General features: G+C 37.3%; 1 protein-coding gene across 3 annotated transcripts in view; it reads left to right on the top strand.

The window, feature by feature from the left end:
* Nucleotides 1-21,421, top strand: part of TOX (thymocyte selection associated high mobility group box) — a 221,569-nt gene that overhangs the window by 179,211 nt on the left and 20,937 nt on the right. For all 3 annotated transcript variants that reach the window (XM_027892734.1, XM_027892733.1, XM_027892735.1), the window contains 2 exons: nucleotides 5,391-5,621; nucleotides 17,215-17,295. In XM_027892734.1, coding sequence (XP_027748535.1) covers nucleotides 5,391-5,621; nucleotides 17,215-17,295 — 312 coding nt within the window. The remainder of the gene's footprint in view (nucleotides 1-5,390; nucleotides 5,622-17,214; nucleotides 17,296-21,421) is intronic.

A 21,421-nucleotide genomic window follows, 5' to 3' on the forward strand; every position in this document is an offset into this window, starting at 1 on the left:
CTACATTTCTAATAAATTCTGATTCAAAAGTTTTATTTCAGGACATTCCTCTGCTTTTACAAATTTTAGGTTTTAAAAATTACTGAATAATTCATACATTTTAAATGAGCACTACCTTACTGAGGAAGACTTTAGAATACCGCTGTGTAAAAATAATTCCAGGCAACCTTTACTTTTTTGGAATAATTTATTGGCTACTCCTGTTGCTCTGCTAATATTTTTACATATACTGGTGAGTGTGCAAGATGCTCGAACTTCTGGAGAAGACATCCACTCAAATAATTAATATTTCCTTTCTGCTTCTATCAAATATTTCAGTTATTTCACCCGTAGTTTTCATGTACTTTTTCACTGTAACACTTTGTGCTAGCAAAAGTGTAGGGTTGCGTTTTCATGCAAGCAGTAGTTATCTGAAATTAATGTTTTCAATAGAGAAATATAAGATACTGTAGACTGAGTAAGACTTGGTCCTTTCTTTGTGGAAGCCAGTTTATATAGTGTTCAACTTTTTAACAAGCTGTGTTATTTTTCTCTCATGCTCTCAACCTAAGCAGAAAAAGATGACAAAAGGCACAATGTGCAACACAAAATTAAATTCGGTATGCTGAAGTCCGTACATTGCCCTAAAATTCTATAATTATAATTTCTCTGCCAAAAGAAAAGTTTTAAAGGATATTAAATTTGGTTAACAATGACAGAGGGCTTAAATTCTTATCTGAGTAATATGGTTTAAACCAGCTTGATGGGGAGCAGATAGTATCATGCATGTAGGATTTCTTAGGGCTTCATGAAAACACTTGAGGCTGGCCACCATTGGAGACAGGCTGTTAGCAGGGAGACAGGCTGGCATGCCTGATCCAGTGCAATGGTTCTGCTGTAGTTCCCTCCATAAAAGGCAAGAGGGTTTGAATAATCAGCCTAAGGAGTTAGTGTATTGTTGTAGTTCATGATTTTAAACTCTCCGCTGTGTATATTCTGTTCGATTGCTCTTCCTGGAAGCTGCCAGTTACTGGATATGAATACTCAGAATAAACTATTTTTCTGTGGAGATCTTTCTCCCCAGAAACAACAGTATTACATTTTCTCAGAATTGCTTTGGAGGGACCTGTGAATGTTCTCACTCCAGAAATCCTTTTCCAGTGAAAGAAGGCAGAGGATGGGGACAGAAAGAGATAGACCAGCTGTTCTATCTCTTGTGAAAACCTGTGTCTTTTACCTGAATATAACTTGGCTAAATTTTGAGTTTTCTCTTTCATTTATAAACTACCATGTAGATGTGTGCTATTACTTTAGAAATCAGGGCCAGAGATCATTAGTCAGTCCTTCAGTGGAGGTGCCCATGTTCCAGTCCTTTAGCAGCTGCTGGAGCTCACTTCATGGAGTCAGTGAGATGTTCCTGCCGTGAGGACTATGTAAAAACCAACTCCCTCTGAATTCACCACATTGTTAACAGCAACAGTGAAGTTCTCCCCATTTAACCAGCAGAAGAAGATGTTTGCCTATGTACCAACATTGATCAAAAAGACAAAGTACATTTTCAAATGGAAAATCACCTCAGATGACCTTTCTTAGTTTATACCAGCTGAAAGCCCAGCCTTATGTGTGAAAGGGAAGCCACTGGTCCTGTGATAGCATATTTGGGAGACCGCTCCCTAACAGCTATACCTATTTCTATCTAGAGAAAAAAAATTACAGAAATCTCAATGTCCTGTTCATGATTGCATGAATTTCTAGAAAGAGGATGATGGAAAGTATAAACAAATGAGTACATTATGTACCTATGTACATAATATAACTGTATCCCCATGAACAACTGATTTCCATGCGTGAAAGAAATTAGCATTTCAGCTTAATTAATGTATTCCAAATTTCAGTAATGGGGAAACTTTACAAACTAATGTAATTGTTCATGTACTGAACTTCTTGGATGTTCATTCTATGATAAATATTCAAATCTTTGTAAGCCTTATCCAACATACACAGAACTAATGGCAGCAGCTGCTAAATACTTTTTGGCAATACTCATTCTCATAAAAACCCTTTCACATAGGCTGTTCAGACTTCAGCTGTCCTATATTCCCTTGCACAAAAAAAGAGAACAGAGCTGCATTATAGAGGGCTCAGTTTCCCTACATGCTGTGGCTCTAAAATCAGGACAGATGAGGTTGCTTGACCATAAGGTCAGTGACAATAGTAGTGTAATTGTAAGGCTAGATATACAGTCAGAAAACTGCTAGGTCCATGGAAATGTGAAATGTAGTCTCAGATTAAGTATATAATCTCTGAAAGGAGTCTCCCTAATTCTTCTAAATCTCATGTGTGGGGCTATTGTTAGAAGAAGAAAAAAGGGAGAACTTAAAAATCAATACTTGTAAGTAACTGAAATACATGTTAAACAAAGTAGCCACTTAGCACATGCTTTATTCTGACCACCTGAACACTGGAATATTACATTTATGTAATTCTTGCCATAATTCATACTGTTGGATTGCTAAACATGTACTTGGTTATTGCCAAGCATAATTGTGAGCTGCTGGAAGCATTACTGGTTTGTAAATAAGTATTTCTTCATAGATGGATAACAGGGTTTTCTTCCATGCTCATTTGCATATCACTTATGAGAGAAATTCAAATAATGTATTTTAGAGGGAAGATAGAGAGAGGATTGCAAATAGCGAGAATTAAATAACAGAAACACAATTACTAAAGAACTGGTGCAGCATATTCTCTTTATGTGGCAGAGGTTTTACAATATTTACTTTATATGATAGGAGTTATAAGTAGAATTCTATGTTGTCTGTTCAACCTATTATGCAGATGGTGCTTGATTAAAATCTATTTTAAACTACAGCGATTACTGCAAGATAGTGTGCATAAAACAGCTCTCCTAGCTCCATTAAAGGCTTTGGTACTATTGCAGTTTATTTTAAATATGCTTATAGACATTTTCCAAGTTCTCAAGGGACATTTAGATATCAATGATGTGCCTTACTTGATAGTTTTAAACCCTACACTAGATATTCTTGTGATCTATTATATGTGCAACATGGTTAATGTACACTTTTTTAAAGTGAAAGATTATTGCTTTCTTGTGATAAATAAGTTAAATACATCACCATAATTAAGCAATAAGCCATGACAGGAGGTGGATTACCATGAGCTAACTACACCTCCAGGGATTTTGAGGCACAAGTCTATGCCTAGCAGAATATATATGGGTTTTATTTTATTTTCCATCTGTCTCTGCTTTGGTGTTTAGAAGTGAAGTCTATGAAGCTGATAGACTGATGGGAGCAGAAGGTAGGCCATCATCTCAGCCATTTGCAGGATTATTAGTACTGGAATTCTTGTATTCTTTTTATTTCGTTATTTTCATATAAGACAAACACAATTTCCCCTGTGAGTACTCTGTTTTTAACAGTGGGGGTTTGAAGTGTCTTGATCATTAAGATTGGAGAATAAGGTTTTAGAGCCGTTCTCAGAGCAGCTTACCAGGAGGCGACTTACACAAGTTTCTGTAGTATATCACCTAGTTTAAGGGTAGTTGAAGTAATGTGGTATCCTAATATACAGAGAACTTTAAAATCTCCTTATTTCAAACCAATCTGAAAAGAGGAAGACTTTAATAAATCCCCAAGGTAAAATTTTAACTATAGAACAAATTATTGTCAAGTCTTCTTGCTCATGGAGTTTGCACAGAACTTCTGAAGAGTTTAAACTGATGTCAAATTAACTAGGGAACCCTAGTTAGTTATCCTTAAATGGCTAGTTTTGTGTGCCCCATAGAATGAAATAATAGCAAGAGATTAAATGTTGGGTAACTTAATAATGGGTAGAACACTTCTTCTGTTTTTTCATATTTCCCAAATGCTGCCAATAGGCAGCATGTCCGTTAACTTTGTAGTAAAGATGCATCTATTGTAACATAATGCCCAGAAAGGAATCAATTTAATTTTCAAATTGTGGTCATTACTTTGTTGCTGTTTTTAGTAAGCCACAGAGATCCAGGTTGTTCACTGTAGTCACCTGGGTTCTGTCAGGCACCACACAGTGATGCCTATAGAAAAATAAAAAAGCTTTTTTTTCTCAAAATGAGGATTTCCAGCCATTTTGCTCATGCAGTTCCACTGAATTGAACATCTGTATTCTTCTTTGATATGCATTATTAAAAAATAATAATAGAGGGAAGTGAAAGAAGTCATGCCTAGTAGATCCTTAGCCTAGAGCATACCCTTTATGCTCTTGATCTTCTCATACTTCAAAACACGTATGATGCACAGTACTTTGGTCATGCCTACAAAAGAAAAGAGCCTTTGAAACCACTTGTAAGATCACACATCATCGCTACAGGTATAGTAAATTAAGTGATTATATCAAGAGAATCTGGTTTGCCATGGACCTCCAATCTGTCGAAGAGTCAGGTCAGTGTCCCTTTATGTGCTTGTCAGTCATAGAGTCACTGAGGTTAGAAAATACTTTTAAGATCATTGAGTCCGACTGTTAACCTCACACTTCCAAGTCCACCACTAAGCCATGTCTCCAGCTGCCACATCTACACATCTTTTAAATTATGCCAGGGATAGTTACTCCACCACCTCTCCGGACAGCCTGTTCCAATGCTTGACAACCCTCTCAGTGAAGAAATTTTTCCCAATATCCAACTATACTTCGCCAGGTGCCACTTTAGGCCATTGCTTTTCATTTTACAGCTTGTAACTTGGGTCAAGACCCCAACAGCCACCTTTCAGGCAGTTGTAGAGAGTAAGAACATCTCCCCTGAGCCACCCTCTCCAGGTTAAGCAACCCACTTCCCTCGGCTGCTCCTCACAAGACTTGTGTTCTAGACCCTTCACCAGCTTCACTAGGAAAATAGGGTACTTTGGTGTTTGCACAAATGCTCATACGCATTTTTTTTTCAGGTGATGGACATGAACTTTCCTCCATATATCATTCCTCTATCACTCCTTTCCTCGAACCGTTTGCTTCTACATGAGCAGACAAAGAAACTATGCAGCTAAATACAGATAGATCAGAACTGATCCTTCAAGGGGCTCTAAACTGTCTATACTGGTGAAGCTTTGTTTCTTCAGACTTTAATTAGAAGGTGTACAGGGGAATGTCTATAACTTTGTGTTTGATTCACAATCAGATTCTCTTCAAAGTCCCTGGAAGGTGTACCACCAGTTGCAAAAGAAATTGATTTGAATAGTACTCTGGGGACAAACTGAGGAAGGGTGAGAGTGTCAACATTTGGATTATCAAAGATGGCAACAAAAATTCTATTTTGCATGCAAAATCCAAAATTTTTGTATCATGGAGGCCGTAACAATGGATGGACTGAATTAAATTGGCTGTGTATTTAATAGTACTTTCCTAATTTTATGTTACAGGTCAATGGTGGCGAGAAGAGACCTGCATCAGATATGGGAAAGAAACCTAAAACTCCCAAAAAGAAGAAGAAGAAGGACCCAAATGAGCCACAGAAACCTGTGTCTGCCTATGCATTGTTCTTTCGAGACACTCAAGCAGCCATCAAGGGCCAAAACCCCAATGCTACTTTTGGTGAAGTCTCTAAAATTGTAGCTTCAATGTGGGACGGCTTAGGAGAAGAACAAAAACAGGTACAATATGTGCTAGAGCTCAGAGGCTTTGTTTCAGGAAAGCGTTATCAGGGTCATCTAAGCACTGTAGGCAGCTTCTTTTGTTTGCCAGGATGAAACTTGAATATGTGACATTTCAAGAATATGATTTAAAGAGGCTGAGATAAGGAGAGTATTGTTTCATTTTGTCTGTATGAAACAAGTAAAAGAATTTTCTTAGTTTCTTAGAGTATGACATGAGCTTTAGGATTATATTTAGGATTGTTTTACGCCAGAATGAGTGGGCCTAGGATTTTATGATGGCATTGCCCCTACGTATTGACACCATGGTGTAAGAAGATCTTGCTACCAGAGCTTAGACCTGTGCAGTGGGACCTTACATATATCTGAGCTCCTAGTTGCAGATGTTTCCCTGCCCCATGATCCCATTATGCCAGAAGGGAAGCTGAGCTTGCCTTTGCTCCCAAACCACCAGGCTTTTATGAAAGAAATCAGTGATATGTTGACCCAAAGAGACCTAGGGTGGACACTGGTGGACAGTGTTCTGGCATATCCTCTAGCATACATGCGTATGTATTAGTATGTATGTATGTATTAGCTCTGTCTTCCATAGAAAGGCCTTGGTTCTGCAGTGAGGTCAGCAGAGCTGGACCCGAACCTTTGCAGAAATCCTTCCAAGTCAGTCAAATGCTATGTGAAAGTGGGTAACTCTGGAAGCTCATCATGTTCATGAGGTGACAGTTGGCAAACACCATTCATCCTCACTATAGCATACCATTGCTGTTTTGTTGGTTTTGATTGCATTTCTACTGACTGCCAGCAGAATTGATAAAGGTTTGATAAAGAAATGGGAAATTTAAGAAGGAAACAGACATGAAAGGACAGGTTACGCTGGATGAGAGTTATACTGGCTGCAGGAGACCTGGGTGGGGATTGATGTCAACACAGAGAATGGAAGAGTACTGGTACTAAATTGAATCTTGTTCATTCACACATTATTACTACAAAATTATAGCTAATAAGACTAAGAATTAAAGGAAAAGTTTCTTATGATTTTTTGGTATGTAAAATTATTTGGGCTTGGAAAAAAAAGGTTTTACTTTGTTAATAAGTGGATGGTGAAGTTACGTCTAGATCCTTGTTAAAGATACCAGTTTAGTAAGAATCAAGATTTGTCACTCAGTGACTATCTAAAAATAAAATTTAAAAAAAAAAAAAAAGCTTATGCTATCTAGTACCTCCCATTGAATAAGTCCAGCATTTGGAAGGTTTAGCTTGAGGAACATAGGGATGAGAGAAATCACTCGGCCTTGCACATTATTTATTTTGTTGTGTTGTCTTTTTCTTCTCCCTTTTTTAATATGTCCGAGAAAGGCCAAGGTTCTAGATCTGGCAGGCTGTTTAGATCTTCCCAGTACAACAGTTCTGTTGTTGAGAATTACTTTTTGAGACCATGATGATGTTTGTTCAGTTTTGATCCAGAAAAAGTACAGACTATACTTTTGGTTAAGTTCACAAGCATAAAGTCCTGAATGTCCAGCTGTAACTTCAATTTCCTATTCATAATTGAAAGCAGTAATTGAATAAGGCTTACGCTGGAACAGCAGAACTAGATTTATTTTCCTTATCTCTTTGTTCTTAATTTAAGTTGAAACACAGCAGAATGATGTGTTATGGAACCCGCATGACACATTTGTGAAAAAATGGCTGCAACTAGGCTTTTAAGCAAATTTTTCCAGGAGTTTGGGTTAGCATATCTTTGTTGCTCTTTGACTCATTTTGCCTATTCATTATCATGTATTAAGCACATTTTTAAAACTCTAGGCCAAAACCCCTTCTAATGAGCACTGTACAAAAATAATAAAAGATAGTCCCCATTTAAAAAAAAATAAAATTGGCAATCTGATTTTCTAGAATGAATTTAAACTCATTTTTTATTCCATTAGGGATATAATGTACAAAGTAATGATTACAAGACTTCTTAACTGACTAGATAGTCTGTATTTTAAAGGCCTAATTTTTCAGATCCAGAGCATTAGTAACTGTTACGAAACCTATGTCTCTGGTAGGAAAATTGGATTCTAAAAATACAAATGATTGAAGCTACCAAATGTAGCATTTGGCATTTGGCATTGAAGAATCTTCAGAAATTCAAAAATAGTTAAATAAAGAAACAATAACATCATTAGAGGACTACTTTATTGATGAATTATACTTGCTGAAAAGGATTCATTATCATAAAGCTTCTGGCTTTTATGTTTTGAAAGCTAATGCTTATTCTGAAATTTAAATAGAAGTATGTTTCCAAATTATGTTTCCTGAATTGGAACTCCTTTTAGTATTTAAATAGTAAACATAAATGGATCAGAAAGTAGAACATAATGCAGCTATTGAGAAAGAAGAATAGCCTCATGTTTTCATGCTGAAATGAAATCTTCATTCCTATGATCTGAGCCAGTTTTTTCTGAAATGCATAGAATTCTTGTTTCTTCCTGAAGATTGACCACAGAATAAATAAAGGTACAGAAGCTCAGTACAGTAATAACATAAAGGCAGTATATGTATATCCAACCCTTAGCAGCAAAATTTTGATAACCTGACATATTAGGCTGTAACTTGAAAAGCTTTGTGCAATAACCACATATCTTTTTCAAACTGTGAAGAATTAGGAAAGTGTTATTTGAGAAAATAGGATTTGAATGACAAAAAAAGGAAATGTTATTATGAACTGGATGATGGTGGGTGCCTTACTGAAGTTAGGGGAAGGTTATGCTTAAAATCAATCACTGATACTCTTACTGTGAGAATATTGCAATTTATTAGATTAAAGCATATACTAGTATACTTCCCCCCCATTTTACCATATGAAGACATTTTCATTTCTGGGTCACATGCCATAAATGTTCCCATTAATTTCTGTTTGTAAAAGGGACATTTTCAAACAGTGTTGCTATGTGCCTGTGTTTTGTTTGTCCAAACATATCCACACAGAGAAGTCCAGAAATTAAAGGGACTTTAGTGGTCATGGTGGGTTTTGTCATGGTTTCTTCTCAGGTTCTGAATTGGATTACAATAATGACACATAATAAGAAGCCATGACTTTGCACTTTCCTTCATTTTTCACTGTAAATGTTTTCTAAAACTGTTCAGATTAATAAATCTGTGAATGGAAAGCAGCTGTAGCAGTAGTATGTTGAGGTACATTCTCCTCAGTGCTGTAGTCATAGAAGAGGGATATTTTTTTCAGTGGCTTCCAGTTTCACTCTCATGATCACAAACACTGTTTTCTCCTTAGTCAGTACTATACTTCTGTGCATCCTATTTTTATAGCTTATTTATGTACTTCTTTGCCCTTTGCACACATTTTTACAGCAAAGAGAAGATAGCCCCCAGGAAAGAGGGTTCAACATGCTAAATGGTTGAGTCTCTGGCTTTCAGACAGAACACTGGTTTAAACTGGGTAAAAAGGCTGTTTAGGTCATTTTCTGTCCTTAGATGAAAAAGGAAAATATTTTAAATCAGTACCAGATGTGCATGTACTAAATGAACCTTAAGTTTCTAATTGGAGTCCTAGTAAAGCTGTAATAGATGTGGCAAATTACAAACAAAATGTTCTTGTTTACATTAGCGTAACTTTAAAACTTCAGCCAAAGCCCTTAATAAATGTTCTGTTATTCTAAAAATGGAATTGAACGTCTATTCAACATTCAACAAAATTAATCTCTGGTGTAACTTCAGTGACTTAACTGGAATTCTAGAAGGAATTAATTTGGCCTCCTATGAACAGCTTAGTGTGCGTACTTGTGTATTTGTATGTGTTTCTGGGTGTTTACTTAAATGTTGCACTGGCCCCACAGCTGGAAGAAGGATGGATTCACATAGGGTACCCAAGGCTTAACAATCAGAAGAAGCAGGTAAAACAACGTGCTAGAGTGCTGTAACAGATGCTGTCTTTTCAGGCTGCATAATTCATACGCAGTAATATTAGCTGCAACAGTTCAGCTCAATAGCAACACCTCATTATTTTATCCCTCAGTATTTATTCCTATGGTTGACGCCTCATGAAATTACTGCTAATGTGTTTATATAAGGGCAGATCTGACACAAGTGGGAAGAATTTAATTTCCCACTCATTCTTTCCTGCTGATGTGTCCTCTTCCCCTGGTAGAAGTGGCAAGTGTAAATAGTTAATTTGCTTCAATTATGAGCCTGTCCTGCTAAATTAGAAGCAGCAGGAATATGAAGAGCCAGAATTATACATATGAGGCAGCTGACAAATCCTCAGAGCTCACAAAATCAAATCATTTACTCCTCATTGGTGCTCAAAGACCCACTAGATAAAAGCTGCAGTTTATTCTTTAACATCTGATGGAACTTGGATTGGATGTTACCAATACATATGTAAAAAGAAGCCCCTGTGCATTAGTGTCAGTGTTTGTGATGCTGTTACCATTTTCACTATAACCCACAAGCTTTCAGGGATTTCTGTTTTGGTCATTAAAAATAACCCAAACTGATTTGGGCACGAAAAATAACAAAGCATGTTCTACAAGTTTCTCTTTTGACCACAGGGACATAACAGTCCATTATCTAGTTCTGGAATGAATCGGGTAGATCAGGAGGCGTTTTTAAAGTAATGCTGGCCAACATTTCACATCTCCACAGCTTCTCTCATGATGTGAGACACTACAAGTCAGATCAAAGTGGATACAAGATCAGTGTTTCAACATGTCTTGGCACCACCTGACTTTTGGGGACACCTATGCTAGCTTCTCCTCCCTCCCAGAATGAGATGCCATTCTCCAAGGAATAACTAACACACCTGTAAGGCTATGATAACATACCTTCAGTTTAGTAGATAAGCAACCACAAAAGGTTTAGCTTTGTTTTATTTTTTAAAAGAGAATAGGAAGAGAAGGCACATCTGTGTGTGCACACTGCCAGAGTGAATTACAAGCAAAAGGGATTCAGAAATAGGCACAATAGACAGCAACCTTGCATCTCCCTTCCCAGGTACCTGCACCAGCAAAGTTGCTTTTATGAGTTCTGTATCTTAGGTGTGTTTGGGAGATGCACTGTTTTTCCTCACAGATTTCTGTATTGAAATTGCATCTCTACCCTTTAAAGCTCTAGACGAGAGTGTCAAGAGTTTAAAACAACCGATCCTCATCCTGGTGTATTCTCCTTCTCCCTTTCTATGAAAGCATCTGGGCTTAATGAACTGGAACACAAATGGGTCAAGAACAGGCACACATTCAGCACAGATACAACTCATGTCTGTGTTCACATTTGTAAATTTATATCTTCAAATTATTCTATGGCCCTGGCTTCTACAGGGCCCAGCCCTTCAAGTCCTTAACTTCTACTGGCTCCAGAGGAGAGCAGCGTCAGGCCCCCTGTTTGCAATGCAGTTTTGTTGCAGGACCTCTCTCACCTGACACTTCCCACTGCCACCCAGAGCTGAGCTGAGTGAGCAGGACTGTGCTGTGCACTTGGGTTGGGAGACCTTCCCCCCTGTCACAGAAAAATATAGAATTAATGTCACCGTAGGAGTCACCTAGGTCACCATAGGAGCTGCCACATCCTGCTCTGCGTAGGCTAACAGAGGCTATCCTCTGCTGGCCTCCTGGCCAGCCTCCTGCCCAGCAGCCTGGTCCTCCTACAGCCTCCTGGGAGCACTGAAGTCACAGGGAACATCAGACACCCCATGTCCTGAGTGGATTTCTGATATCCACTTGCAACATACAACAGACACAGCTCCTACAGAAATATTGCACAAGGCCACCGAGTTAAGAAATATTGACTTTAACTCCACTTCACCTTCTTGCTGTATTTGCAAGCAGCTGGGCCAAAAGGACCCTGGATTCCAAATATTGCCATAGCAATGTGTATAAATAATAGCCTTAATTTTCTACTTATTCTCCTTCCCCACCTTTTGTCCATACATTTGAGCTTGATAGGAGCATGACTTCAAGTCATTTGCCTACAAAACTGGATTTAGGCCCAATTATTATGCCTCCATTCGGGCTCACATCCTTGTTTTTTTTTTTTAAACAGTACCAGCAAGTGGAAATAATCACCACATAAATCATATGTTTAATGTCACGTCTTTTGTGCCCAACTTTCATTCAATATGCTTCTGATAAAGTTTGCAGTCCTGTTCCCGTGCTGCAAACATCAAGACTATAAGGTCAGATTTAGGCCTGGCACAAATGGCTGTAATTTTCAGTGATCTCCATTGAGTCTCACTGTTTGTGCTAGACCTGAATTTGGCCTGTGATCTTTCCCCTCCATGCCGGAAAGACTGAATTCTTTACCCTAAGCTTCTAATATGTCATCAGTATCTTTTTCATGCTCTACAGTCAAAGAGACTGCTGAGCCATATAGCTAGCCCTGGGCCTCTTTCTGTTACTGTATGCACCTAGATTAAGAATCAAATGGTAACATATTTCAGTATCCATTAAGCAATTCTGGGGATTTTTTTTCCTGACTGCTCTGGGAATATCTTTCTCCATATTTTAGATGTGTGTGTGCAGCTCTAGGTGCCTTTGCTGCAAAATCAGGAGATTAAAACTAGAGATATGTCTCCCACTTGGAAAAAAAACAAGTTTTCTCTATGAGCCTAGGTATTTAGGGCCAGGAACGACAGTCTGAATGTGGAATTTAATTCTGGATTGCAGCCTACTGTATTTTATCAGATGACATTCCTGTAACTGTAGCCCATGAAAGTGACACTCCCATGGGTTATAACACTGCAGAGACCAAGAAGACAAAATCGGTCATGCTGAGTTTTGATTTACTACTTTTGCATATACTGTTTTGAGGAGGTTCTGGAACACTTCCACCAAAACAAATGCGAGCACTTTTACATCGTTTTAAAAAGACAAATATAACTTGCTGGCAAGTGTTAGCTCTAAGGACATATTCACAAGATAAATGGAAAACTTCCCTTTCTTTTTCATCCTTGTACCATCTATTTAGGCGAAGCCAGGGAAGTAGCATGGTTCTTTATAATGTGCTTTGTCAACTAGGAGACACACAGCTTTTGCAGACTTCCATGAGGCACAAATTTTGAAAGTCCCTTTTTCTCCTAAAACCATCAGTCAGTTTAGTCCACTGTAACCAAGTCTCTAGTATCATCTCGACTGTCAAAGGGGACTGTAGTCACATGCAATAATCTTCCATTAGCACCTGATACTCAAAACTGAGGACATGGTTGCAGATGTTTGAGTGCCTGTTGGCTCTTGTGATGACTGGGGGAAGGGAGATCTGTTCTGAGGAACTAAGGGTGCAAGCCACGTGGAACAGGGTAGTAATCCTGGTGCCTAGTGTGTTGTGATGTATTAATAATCTTCTAGAAGCAAGTTGAGAGGAAGTTCATTGGGAAAAAATGGTTAACCAGAACTAAGTCTTGGCTTAAGATGTTACAAGGTATATGTCAGCTATATATATATCACTGATGAGTTTCATATTATAAAACACATAGAAGAACACCAGAGACACAAAGCCTGCCTCAAGGAATTTATGATCCAAAAGGACAAGAACTAAACAGCAGTTAAAATACATAAAGCAAAACATGAACAGAAGCTGGCATCATAATACAGAAGTGCCGATGTTCTATTGTGGTTTTAATTTGGTAAATATAGTATTTGTGAGTGTTGTCCCAGGACATTCATTTTCCCTAGTGGCTTAATTCAAATTCTATCTTATATATTTATATGCAGAAAGTAGAGCTTTGTACTTGCTCATTTTGGAAAGTATCTTCTTCTTTATTTCTACACATTTTGCTAAACAGTGTAAGGACCTTGAAGTTATCTTGGTAGTTCAATTAAATAAGGACTTGTGTATTCTGCTGTCTACATTTGCATTTGTGAAGCACAGTAAGAAAATAAGGCCAGCAAGTTCCATTTATAGACCAATAATGTAGTCTTGGTGTCTTGGAGTTTCTATAAAATGCTGAAGAGAATAAAAATAAATTAAACTGACCCACCCTGTATATACAGAAATTATGAGTTTTTTCTGCCAACATTCAATTTCCACAACTGGGACAATATAAAAAATAAAATACTGTGTAAGGAACAAATCTGCTACTGAATCAGAATGGGCTTTTCCTGCCTAACTGACAATCAGTTGACATTCAATTATCATGTTAATTGAATTAAAGGGAGATAGAAATTACTTAATTCTATAACTATATGCTTCTGTCAAGTTACTTATTTAGTAATTGTTGGTTGCTTGATGGAGGACAGGAAAATGACCTTATAAGAGATTTATTTCTGAGATGGTAAAAATAAAATTAAATATTCTCACTATGCACTATAGCACAAGAACAGAACCCTACTTCTTGATACAGGAAAAATGTTAAATGTATTATTGGATATATGTGTTTCATGATTTGGCACTGTCTTAAGCATGAAACTCAAAGGATCTTCTGCTATTTTCTAGAACACACTTGAATGATGACACAAGCCTTTTTCATCCCCAGAAGTGCTACAAGGATGCAACTCTGTTGCACTTACTACAACACAAAACTAAGCCTGAGGGCTAAAAATTCTCACAGCTGCGTTTAAAACCAAAGAGGTTGGGAGGAGCAGCTGACTCACTCATACCTGTTTGAGGTACTGCAAGAAATGTTGAAGACACTCCCCACTTGCCCTGCCTTCATAAGGCCCCCAGCACAAGTCCAGTCTAGAACAAAGTCTAGTACCCACTGGCACCCACTGCCAGGGCCAAATTCAATTGCCTTCAGAGAAAAGTATTGACAGTCAGACCTTGTTTCTACTCATATTACCATGTTGTTACTCCCAGACAGGCAGAAGTCAGACTAATGTTTAGTCTAAGCCAGGACCAATCAGAATTTCCAAACCCAGTGTGAGGATCATTAGCCTACTTGTATGCTGACCCGAAGAGTGGGCACCTTCAAAAGGGCAATAGCATATAGACAGTGAGAGCTCAAGCTGTTGTCCTCAGAGCACATGCCAATGCCCTCAACAGGGACAGAGTGGGGTCAGCTGATCACCCTCCAGACAAGCCATCCTGCAGGGACCATTCTTGCCGGGGCAAAACATCGAAGTGGGCTGGGGTCATCTAAAACTTCTCACCCTTCACTAAGGACATTTTTAAGATAATGACCTTCTGTTACATCGTTAAAATATGTATTACCAGGGAAGACGTGATGTTCACGTGACTGTTACTCGATCACCAAAAGATTCAAGAAAAGAGGCCAAGTCGGTGTGTACATTGAACATAGTAGATGCATAGATAGGAAATAATTAAATAAAAACTGTGCAATGATGTTCCTGTGAAGTAGTGATGTTTTAAATGGAGATTTACAGAATCGTTGTTAGCTTCATATTGTTGAGTTAACCTTGTGCAATATGACTATTTGCAGGAAAAGTCAGGTCCCAGAGGACTCTTTCAATTATGCTGTGACTGTAAGAGCACAGCAGGAGTGTCTGTTTTTTATATTTGTGTAATGCAAAGTAAAACCCAATGTGGAAGCAGTAGATACATGATCTTTTGAAGAACATTATTCTGTGTAAAATTCTTTGTTCAGCTCTGTTCTTTAAGTTGGCTGTCAGGATGATACAGAGACATTGCAATATACAAAGCAGTATAACTTAGTCTTTGTTCTATAGGTCAAGCTGAATTCATTCCAGCATCTAGGAACAGACTGTTGACTGATTTTTTTATTAATTTTCAAAACAAATACTAATTCCCCTAATAATCACAAGCAATTACAACTTAAAAAGCAAATTGCTCCTTTTTCATATTTTTTTTCCCAAACAATAGGAGGTCAGCAAACACTGGAGAAATTAAAAGGGTGCAAAGATACATTTGCAGAGCTAAAACCAATTTTTTTCCCTCTCTGACTTTATATTTAAAGTTTGAGAAGCCTAAGACTTCTCTGTTCCCATTATGATCTTTTGCTTCCTGGAAAGCAGCCTCTGAGTTTTGCCAGCCCATATCTAAGTTTTGTTCTGTGTCTGAAAGCAAAGCCTCAGTAAAACAAAAAATTGTTTCATGAAAGCATTCTTTATAAAAATGGTGTTGTACTGGATTGTTCCAGCCTGACACTAACATTCTCACTTTGTAGTCTGCAACTGTATTGTCCTCTGTGTGTACACTCTGTGCTGCCAGGTCCTCTCCATTACAGGACTGCTGGCTTTACTGGAGCATTGGAAGATCGAAAGAGAAAACTTTAAAGTTTTAGAAAATTTATCTTTCTGGGGAGGAGATGTTCATGTGTGTTTTTAGCTGCAGAATTCAGGAGAACACTCCAAAATTGTCCTCCAAAATAGCTTTGCCTATCTTTTAGTTTTGAATCAATAGCCCAGTAAACTAGGTAGTATGGAATGAGAGGGGGAAGGTGGATGGTCTTTACTCTCTCTCTTATGGAGGCTTTCTGCAGGTGGCCAGGTGGTGCATTTGGCTAGAGAAGTGGACAGCAGAAACATGAAGCTACAGTTTCATTTTGTATAATGTTATGAATCCCAAATGCCCATCCACACGTGAATTAAACTCAGGCATATGACTTCAAAATTGTGAACTATAACAAGAATAAAAAAGTACATTTTCTTTCCCTTAATTTGTCTCCATTGCTTTTAAACCCTTAGATGTTTTTCAAGCTTTTCTTTTCAACAAAGGAGTCAGTCCTATTTAGTCATATGAAGCCAAGACGCATGCATGACCCCTAAATCTACCCTTTTAGGAAAAAAAACAAACCATGAAGTAGTGAGAAACTCATGACAATATTTGCAAAGAGAATTGCTGACTTGTTGCTAAATCTGTCATTGACATGGCTAATAGCAAGTTAGCTCCATGGCTCAGAGGCTGGTTCTCCTCCTGAGAACCTTCAAACTTCAATATCTACAAATGCTTTTCTAACATCATGTTACTGTAGTGCTAGGAGGTCCTGCAGATAATCTTTGATCTTGAAATCTGGGCAAAATTGAAGCGATTCTCCGACGTCTTTAATCTATCATGAGATTGTGCGCAGGCCACATTTAAAATAATTTGGTGAGTTGAGAGAAATGTACAGAAATAGATACATGCTCCTGAGAAGTTAATTAGACCGATATGAGATCAAGACTGGGATAATGACTAACATTTATTATCCTTAGCAGCTCCAATGAAGCTTCTTTGACTGCCCCCAACAGTTTACCCAGGGAAGAGAAAAAGCCTCTTGGCTGGTCTGTGTGGTGCTGTCATCTCCTCCTTCATTTAGCTCAAATGTCTTTCTGCACTTTCTCATCTTCCCTAGAGGGTTTTAACTGATCTCACAAGTGGAAGCCAGTGAAGAGGCCCACGCCTACCTTCCCCCATCCCTAAAGGTCCCATTTGAAAGTACATCCCACACTTTACTTGGAACAATTAAACCTGAGATGCTATGAGGAATATTGTTTTTTCAGTACTGCTGGGTATGTAAAGGGTGTTTCAGAATTGGAACAATATTTTCTTTGAAATATTTGATGTTTATTATTTCACTCTTTAAACAATGTGAGGAGGAAAGGCTGTTTACTTAGAAAGACGTTATGAAGATGCATGAGACACACCGGTGATATATAAAAACAAAACCAGATTAATTTACCAATGTGACACTCTTTGTTTTTAGGTATACAAAAAGAAAACTGAAGCTGCCAAGAAGGAATATCTGAAGCAGTTAGCTGCCTACAGAGCAAGCCTTGTATCCAAGGTAACACAAAACGTATATACATACACTCATATATGTAGTGACATATTGCAAACCATTTTCAGCATTTATCTGGTGCTGAGCACCATCGTATTTAGGGCAAATAGCCTTGTTTGTTATCCACTTAACCTTAGGTTTAAGTTGCAAATGCTAAATAAACACAGTCATCTCTCCATGGAAAGATATCCTTTCCCTTCTGGTCATTGAGACAGCACTTCTTCAGTTTGGGAGTAACATCCCAGTCCAAAAGAAGAAGGAGACAGTGGTAAACAGACCTCAATATAACAAACATGCCATGCCAGGCAGTCACCATGCTACCTGTAAGGGAAAAAAAAAAATCTTACACAGAATGCCTGGGTTTGGTTCTGTGGGGGGTTTAAGCACTGATTTTTACCTTGCAATCACAATACAGAAAAATTCAAGCTCAGCTGACATTGCAAATTTTCATAAGAAAATGTGAATTTACATTTTACATCCAGCAAGCCATTTGAGTGAGCACAGCATAGGTCACCATTAGGACAATGGTGGAATGTTCTTTACTGGAACACACCACTGTATCCCAGATAAACAGCTAGTAGCAATTTTCTAAATCAATTTATTCAGTCATTCTTTTTTCAGTAGACACTTTAAAATTTGTAAATTCCTTTTAAATATGTGGAAGAATGTGAAATTACTACACTGTGTCAATGAGAAAACACAGTTGAGCAACTATAGAATCATACCAGTTAGAATCACTTGGTTTGGGTCTATCAAAACAAATATTTTGTTCTTAAGAAAGCCAATAAAGAAAACCAGTTTTAGAGGCAAAGGTCACAGTAAGAAGGACTGTCATATAGGACACAGTAAGAAGGACTGTCACGAGTAGAACTTTTTTGTTAGTTTCAAATTTTTGGGGGGGTCCTACACAATACTTCTTTCTATATTATAATAATTTATACAGGGGATCACTATATGATTAGCCATACATCTTTCTGCATTAGAACAAAGTGTTTGTTCTGAATTTAAAAGTCTGAAATATGGGTGTCACTCATTTTTGGTTTGTGTTTTATGTGTTTTAATTTTTTAGCTACCATCATAAATACTCATGCATTTAATTAAAGTGATTTACCTTTAATTTCTGTGGTAAGACTGTTTGGTTCCAGAAATACTCATTGCCTTCAGAAAGAATACCATGTGCATACAAACAAATCTTTTTGAAATACCTTGCTTATTGGCAAAAGATAGGTCTAAAAAGCTCAAAATATTCCAGTAGTTTTCTAATAAATATATGAAGCCAATTTTTCACTTGAGAAAATAACTTGGATGTCATAATTCAGCTCATCATGGACTGTTTACATTACACTCTATGTAGTTCAAGTTTGAAATGTCACATTTACAAAATGAGTTTGATTTGGTTTTGTTTGGTTTTTTAAGAGAAAAAAACATATTATGGCATTTTCTGAGGTTTTGTTTTTAGAAAAAAAAAGATGGAAGACTGTTGATTAGTTCAGTGCATGAATCGATTTGTGCAAATATTTAAATTTGTTGTTAGTCAGAAAAGCACTGAAGCATTTTCTTAACTTTTCAGCAGTTATTTAAATTCTGCTGTAATGTTTTCCTCTAGTGTGGAAAGTACAAAAATATAAACTTAATGAAGCTGACTACTGATTGCTTAGTCTCATGAACACACTAACAGCGCTAGCATGTAACTAAAGTAAGTCCATTTTGAAATAAGGATGCAAAATGCACAGTTGTAATATAATATCAGTATATTCTACATTATCATTATGAAATATTTATATAGCACCAGAAGAGTTGTAGTTCTTTAGACAAGCCTGTAAGCATGAGGAAGTATATATAATACATTATTGAGATTCTTTGGAGTCCACATAGTGTTTTATGCCCATGTGTTATATTATCATCCATAAAAGTTACTTTTAGACAATATTTTTAAGATTCCAAGACCTCAGTCTCAAAAGTTTGGACATGCCAAAAGTAACATACCTTTTCCAATAATGCTGTCATAGAGTATCAATGATTTGCTCACATTATGTGTTTTATACTTTATACCTCACCCTTTGTGAGTCTCATTTCATACACTTATAATCAGGTGTTCACTCTGGGTTATTTAACCTTGCTTCTCTATAGGATTTTCTGTGCTGCTCATCCCAGCAATGTTTTAGTGCATAGAAATCCTCACTAATACCTGAGACCAGGAAGTTTATATTGTCCATATATTCAAACTCAACTAAATCATTGTGAATTCAGGTGTTCGGTAATTTTAGATGTTTTCCTTGAGATGTTCAGTTGTGCTTCACATCATATCAGGACATCCTCTTGCTATACAAATGATAGGAGTTACCCAATTATCAAGTTGTCTTCCTTATCCTCTCCCAGAGGACAGTAGGAAGAGGTAGGCACAAGCAGGCAAGGGTGCTCCTCAGGCCCCCTCTGTCCAGTTCAGCAGATGCCTTACACTTCCCAAAGCAGCTGCTCCACCCATTTCCTAACTTTTCAACACTGATTCTGCCACTTTTTTCATGTAGTATTGCTGGTTTTTTAACAAATACTGAGTGTATGTGAGTTTTTGTGTATATGCCATGTTCTGCCTCAGTGCTCCAGATTTGGAGTTGAATTCACTGCACCCATCTTGGCCATTTGAGATTCCAGAATAGTCAAAATAGAAGATTGAAGGGAAATGGGGTAAATCTCATTTTGCCAGGAGATTTCTTAGTCTCTGCCTGACAGCAAAATAAAGACGTTCAGATATATTGTTTTTCATTCCAAGCTGTGGGATTGAATGGAATATGAGGTGGGTGTGATGGCCTTCTCCATGATACTTGGCCATTTGCTCCCTCCCCTCCTCTCCCCTCCCTTCCCCTTCGCTCCCCTTTCCTCCCCTCTTCTCCTCCCCTCTCATCCTCTCCCCTCTGTCAACAGCAACTTCAGTAATAGTATTGCCAGCCCATCTCTAGTAGACTTTTAAATGCTTTTGTGATGTCTTTATAAGGTTTGGCTACCTCCCAGTAAATAAGATAAACATATGATTGTATAAATATGTCAGTACGGATTAATGCCCATTCAATTTATCAGTATATTTGCTGTATTTTCCCCTTTTTTATGATGGTTGAAATTAATGGGTCGGTTGTTCAGTTTGTTCATGTGTGTAGGAATTGATATGTGAAGTAAAAACACATAACAAAGCATTATAACTTCTGCTATGCAGATTGCCATATTGCTTATAGTACTGACTAAGCCTTTGCATTGTAAACAAGTGTCTTTATATTTGCCCTTAGTTGCAACTTTTAGTACTATTCAGGTCCAGAAATGCAGTCTCTGGTATCTGGTAATTTGTATAGCATTACAAAAAATGCTGTGAATTGCAATTTTACTTTTTCATAAAACAAGCACTTTTTCCAGCTTAACCAGCCTTTTTTCTGGCTGACATTAGAGTTTTTGCTGCATATTTCAAATATATATATATATATATATATATATTTAATACAGATATATATGGGTAAATGTTAAATACTTTATTACATATGTTCATCTATGTATATTTAGATAACAATTTATGCATATTATATATTAAACATGCATAATATATTTATGTGCATATAAGTGATACATATATGTATGTTAAATATAGCAGTACAAATGCAACCTTTAATAGTACAAAAAAGGTTTCTCCTCGTTGTTTTATTCCTTTTTACTAAATGAATCTTTAGTTCTCTCTGTAGTGACAACTTCAAGTTTCATGCAGATATATTTTAGTGACTACGGCCGAAGCTAAAACCTCTCAACAAGGAGAATATTATTCAAATTCAAAATGCTCAAGCATATTTCAAAAGTGATGTTGTATCTAAGTCAGAGTGGTGTCCTCACTTGACTTTGTAGTGAATGCATTGGACATTTTTCAGTTTTGTGGACAGTGCAAATTCTTTGGACGTGTAAAATTGCTTTTGAATTATATGGCAGACTTAGCTTTCCTAGTCTATCATCTTGCAATTGTGGTTCATAAGAAAAGTAAAGGTCGTATCTAGTAAGATTGGCATTGCCTTAATGCCATTAGCACAGCAATTTGTAACCAGAGAGTTCTGGGCACTCAAAATATCTGGTAGACTGCCTGTGTTGTAATACAAATGATCAG

This window comes from Empidonax traillii, unplaced genomic scaffold (genome assembly GCF_003031625.1).
Source record: "Empidonax traillii isolate 1590-97213 ecotype Southwest subspecies unplaced genomic scaffold, ASM303162v1 scaffold365:size559728, whole genome shotgun sequence".
NCBI classification, from domain to species: Eukaryota; Metazoa; Chordata; class Aves; order Passeriformes; family Tyrannidae; genus Empidonax; species Empidonax traillii.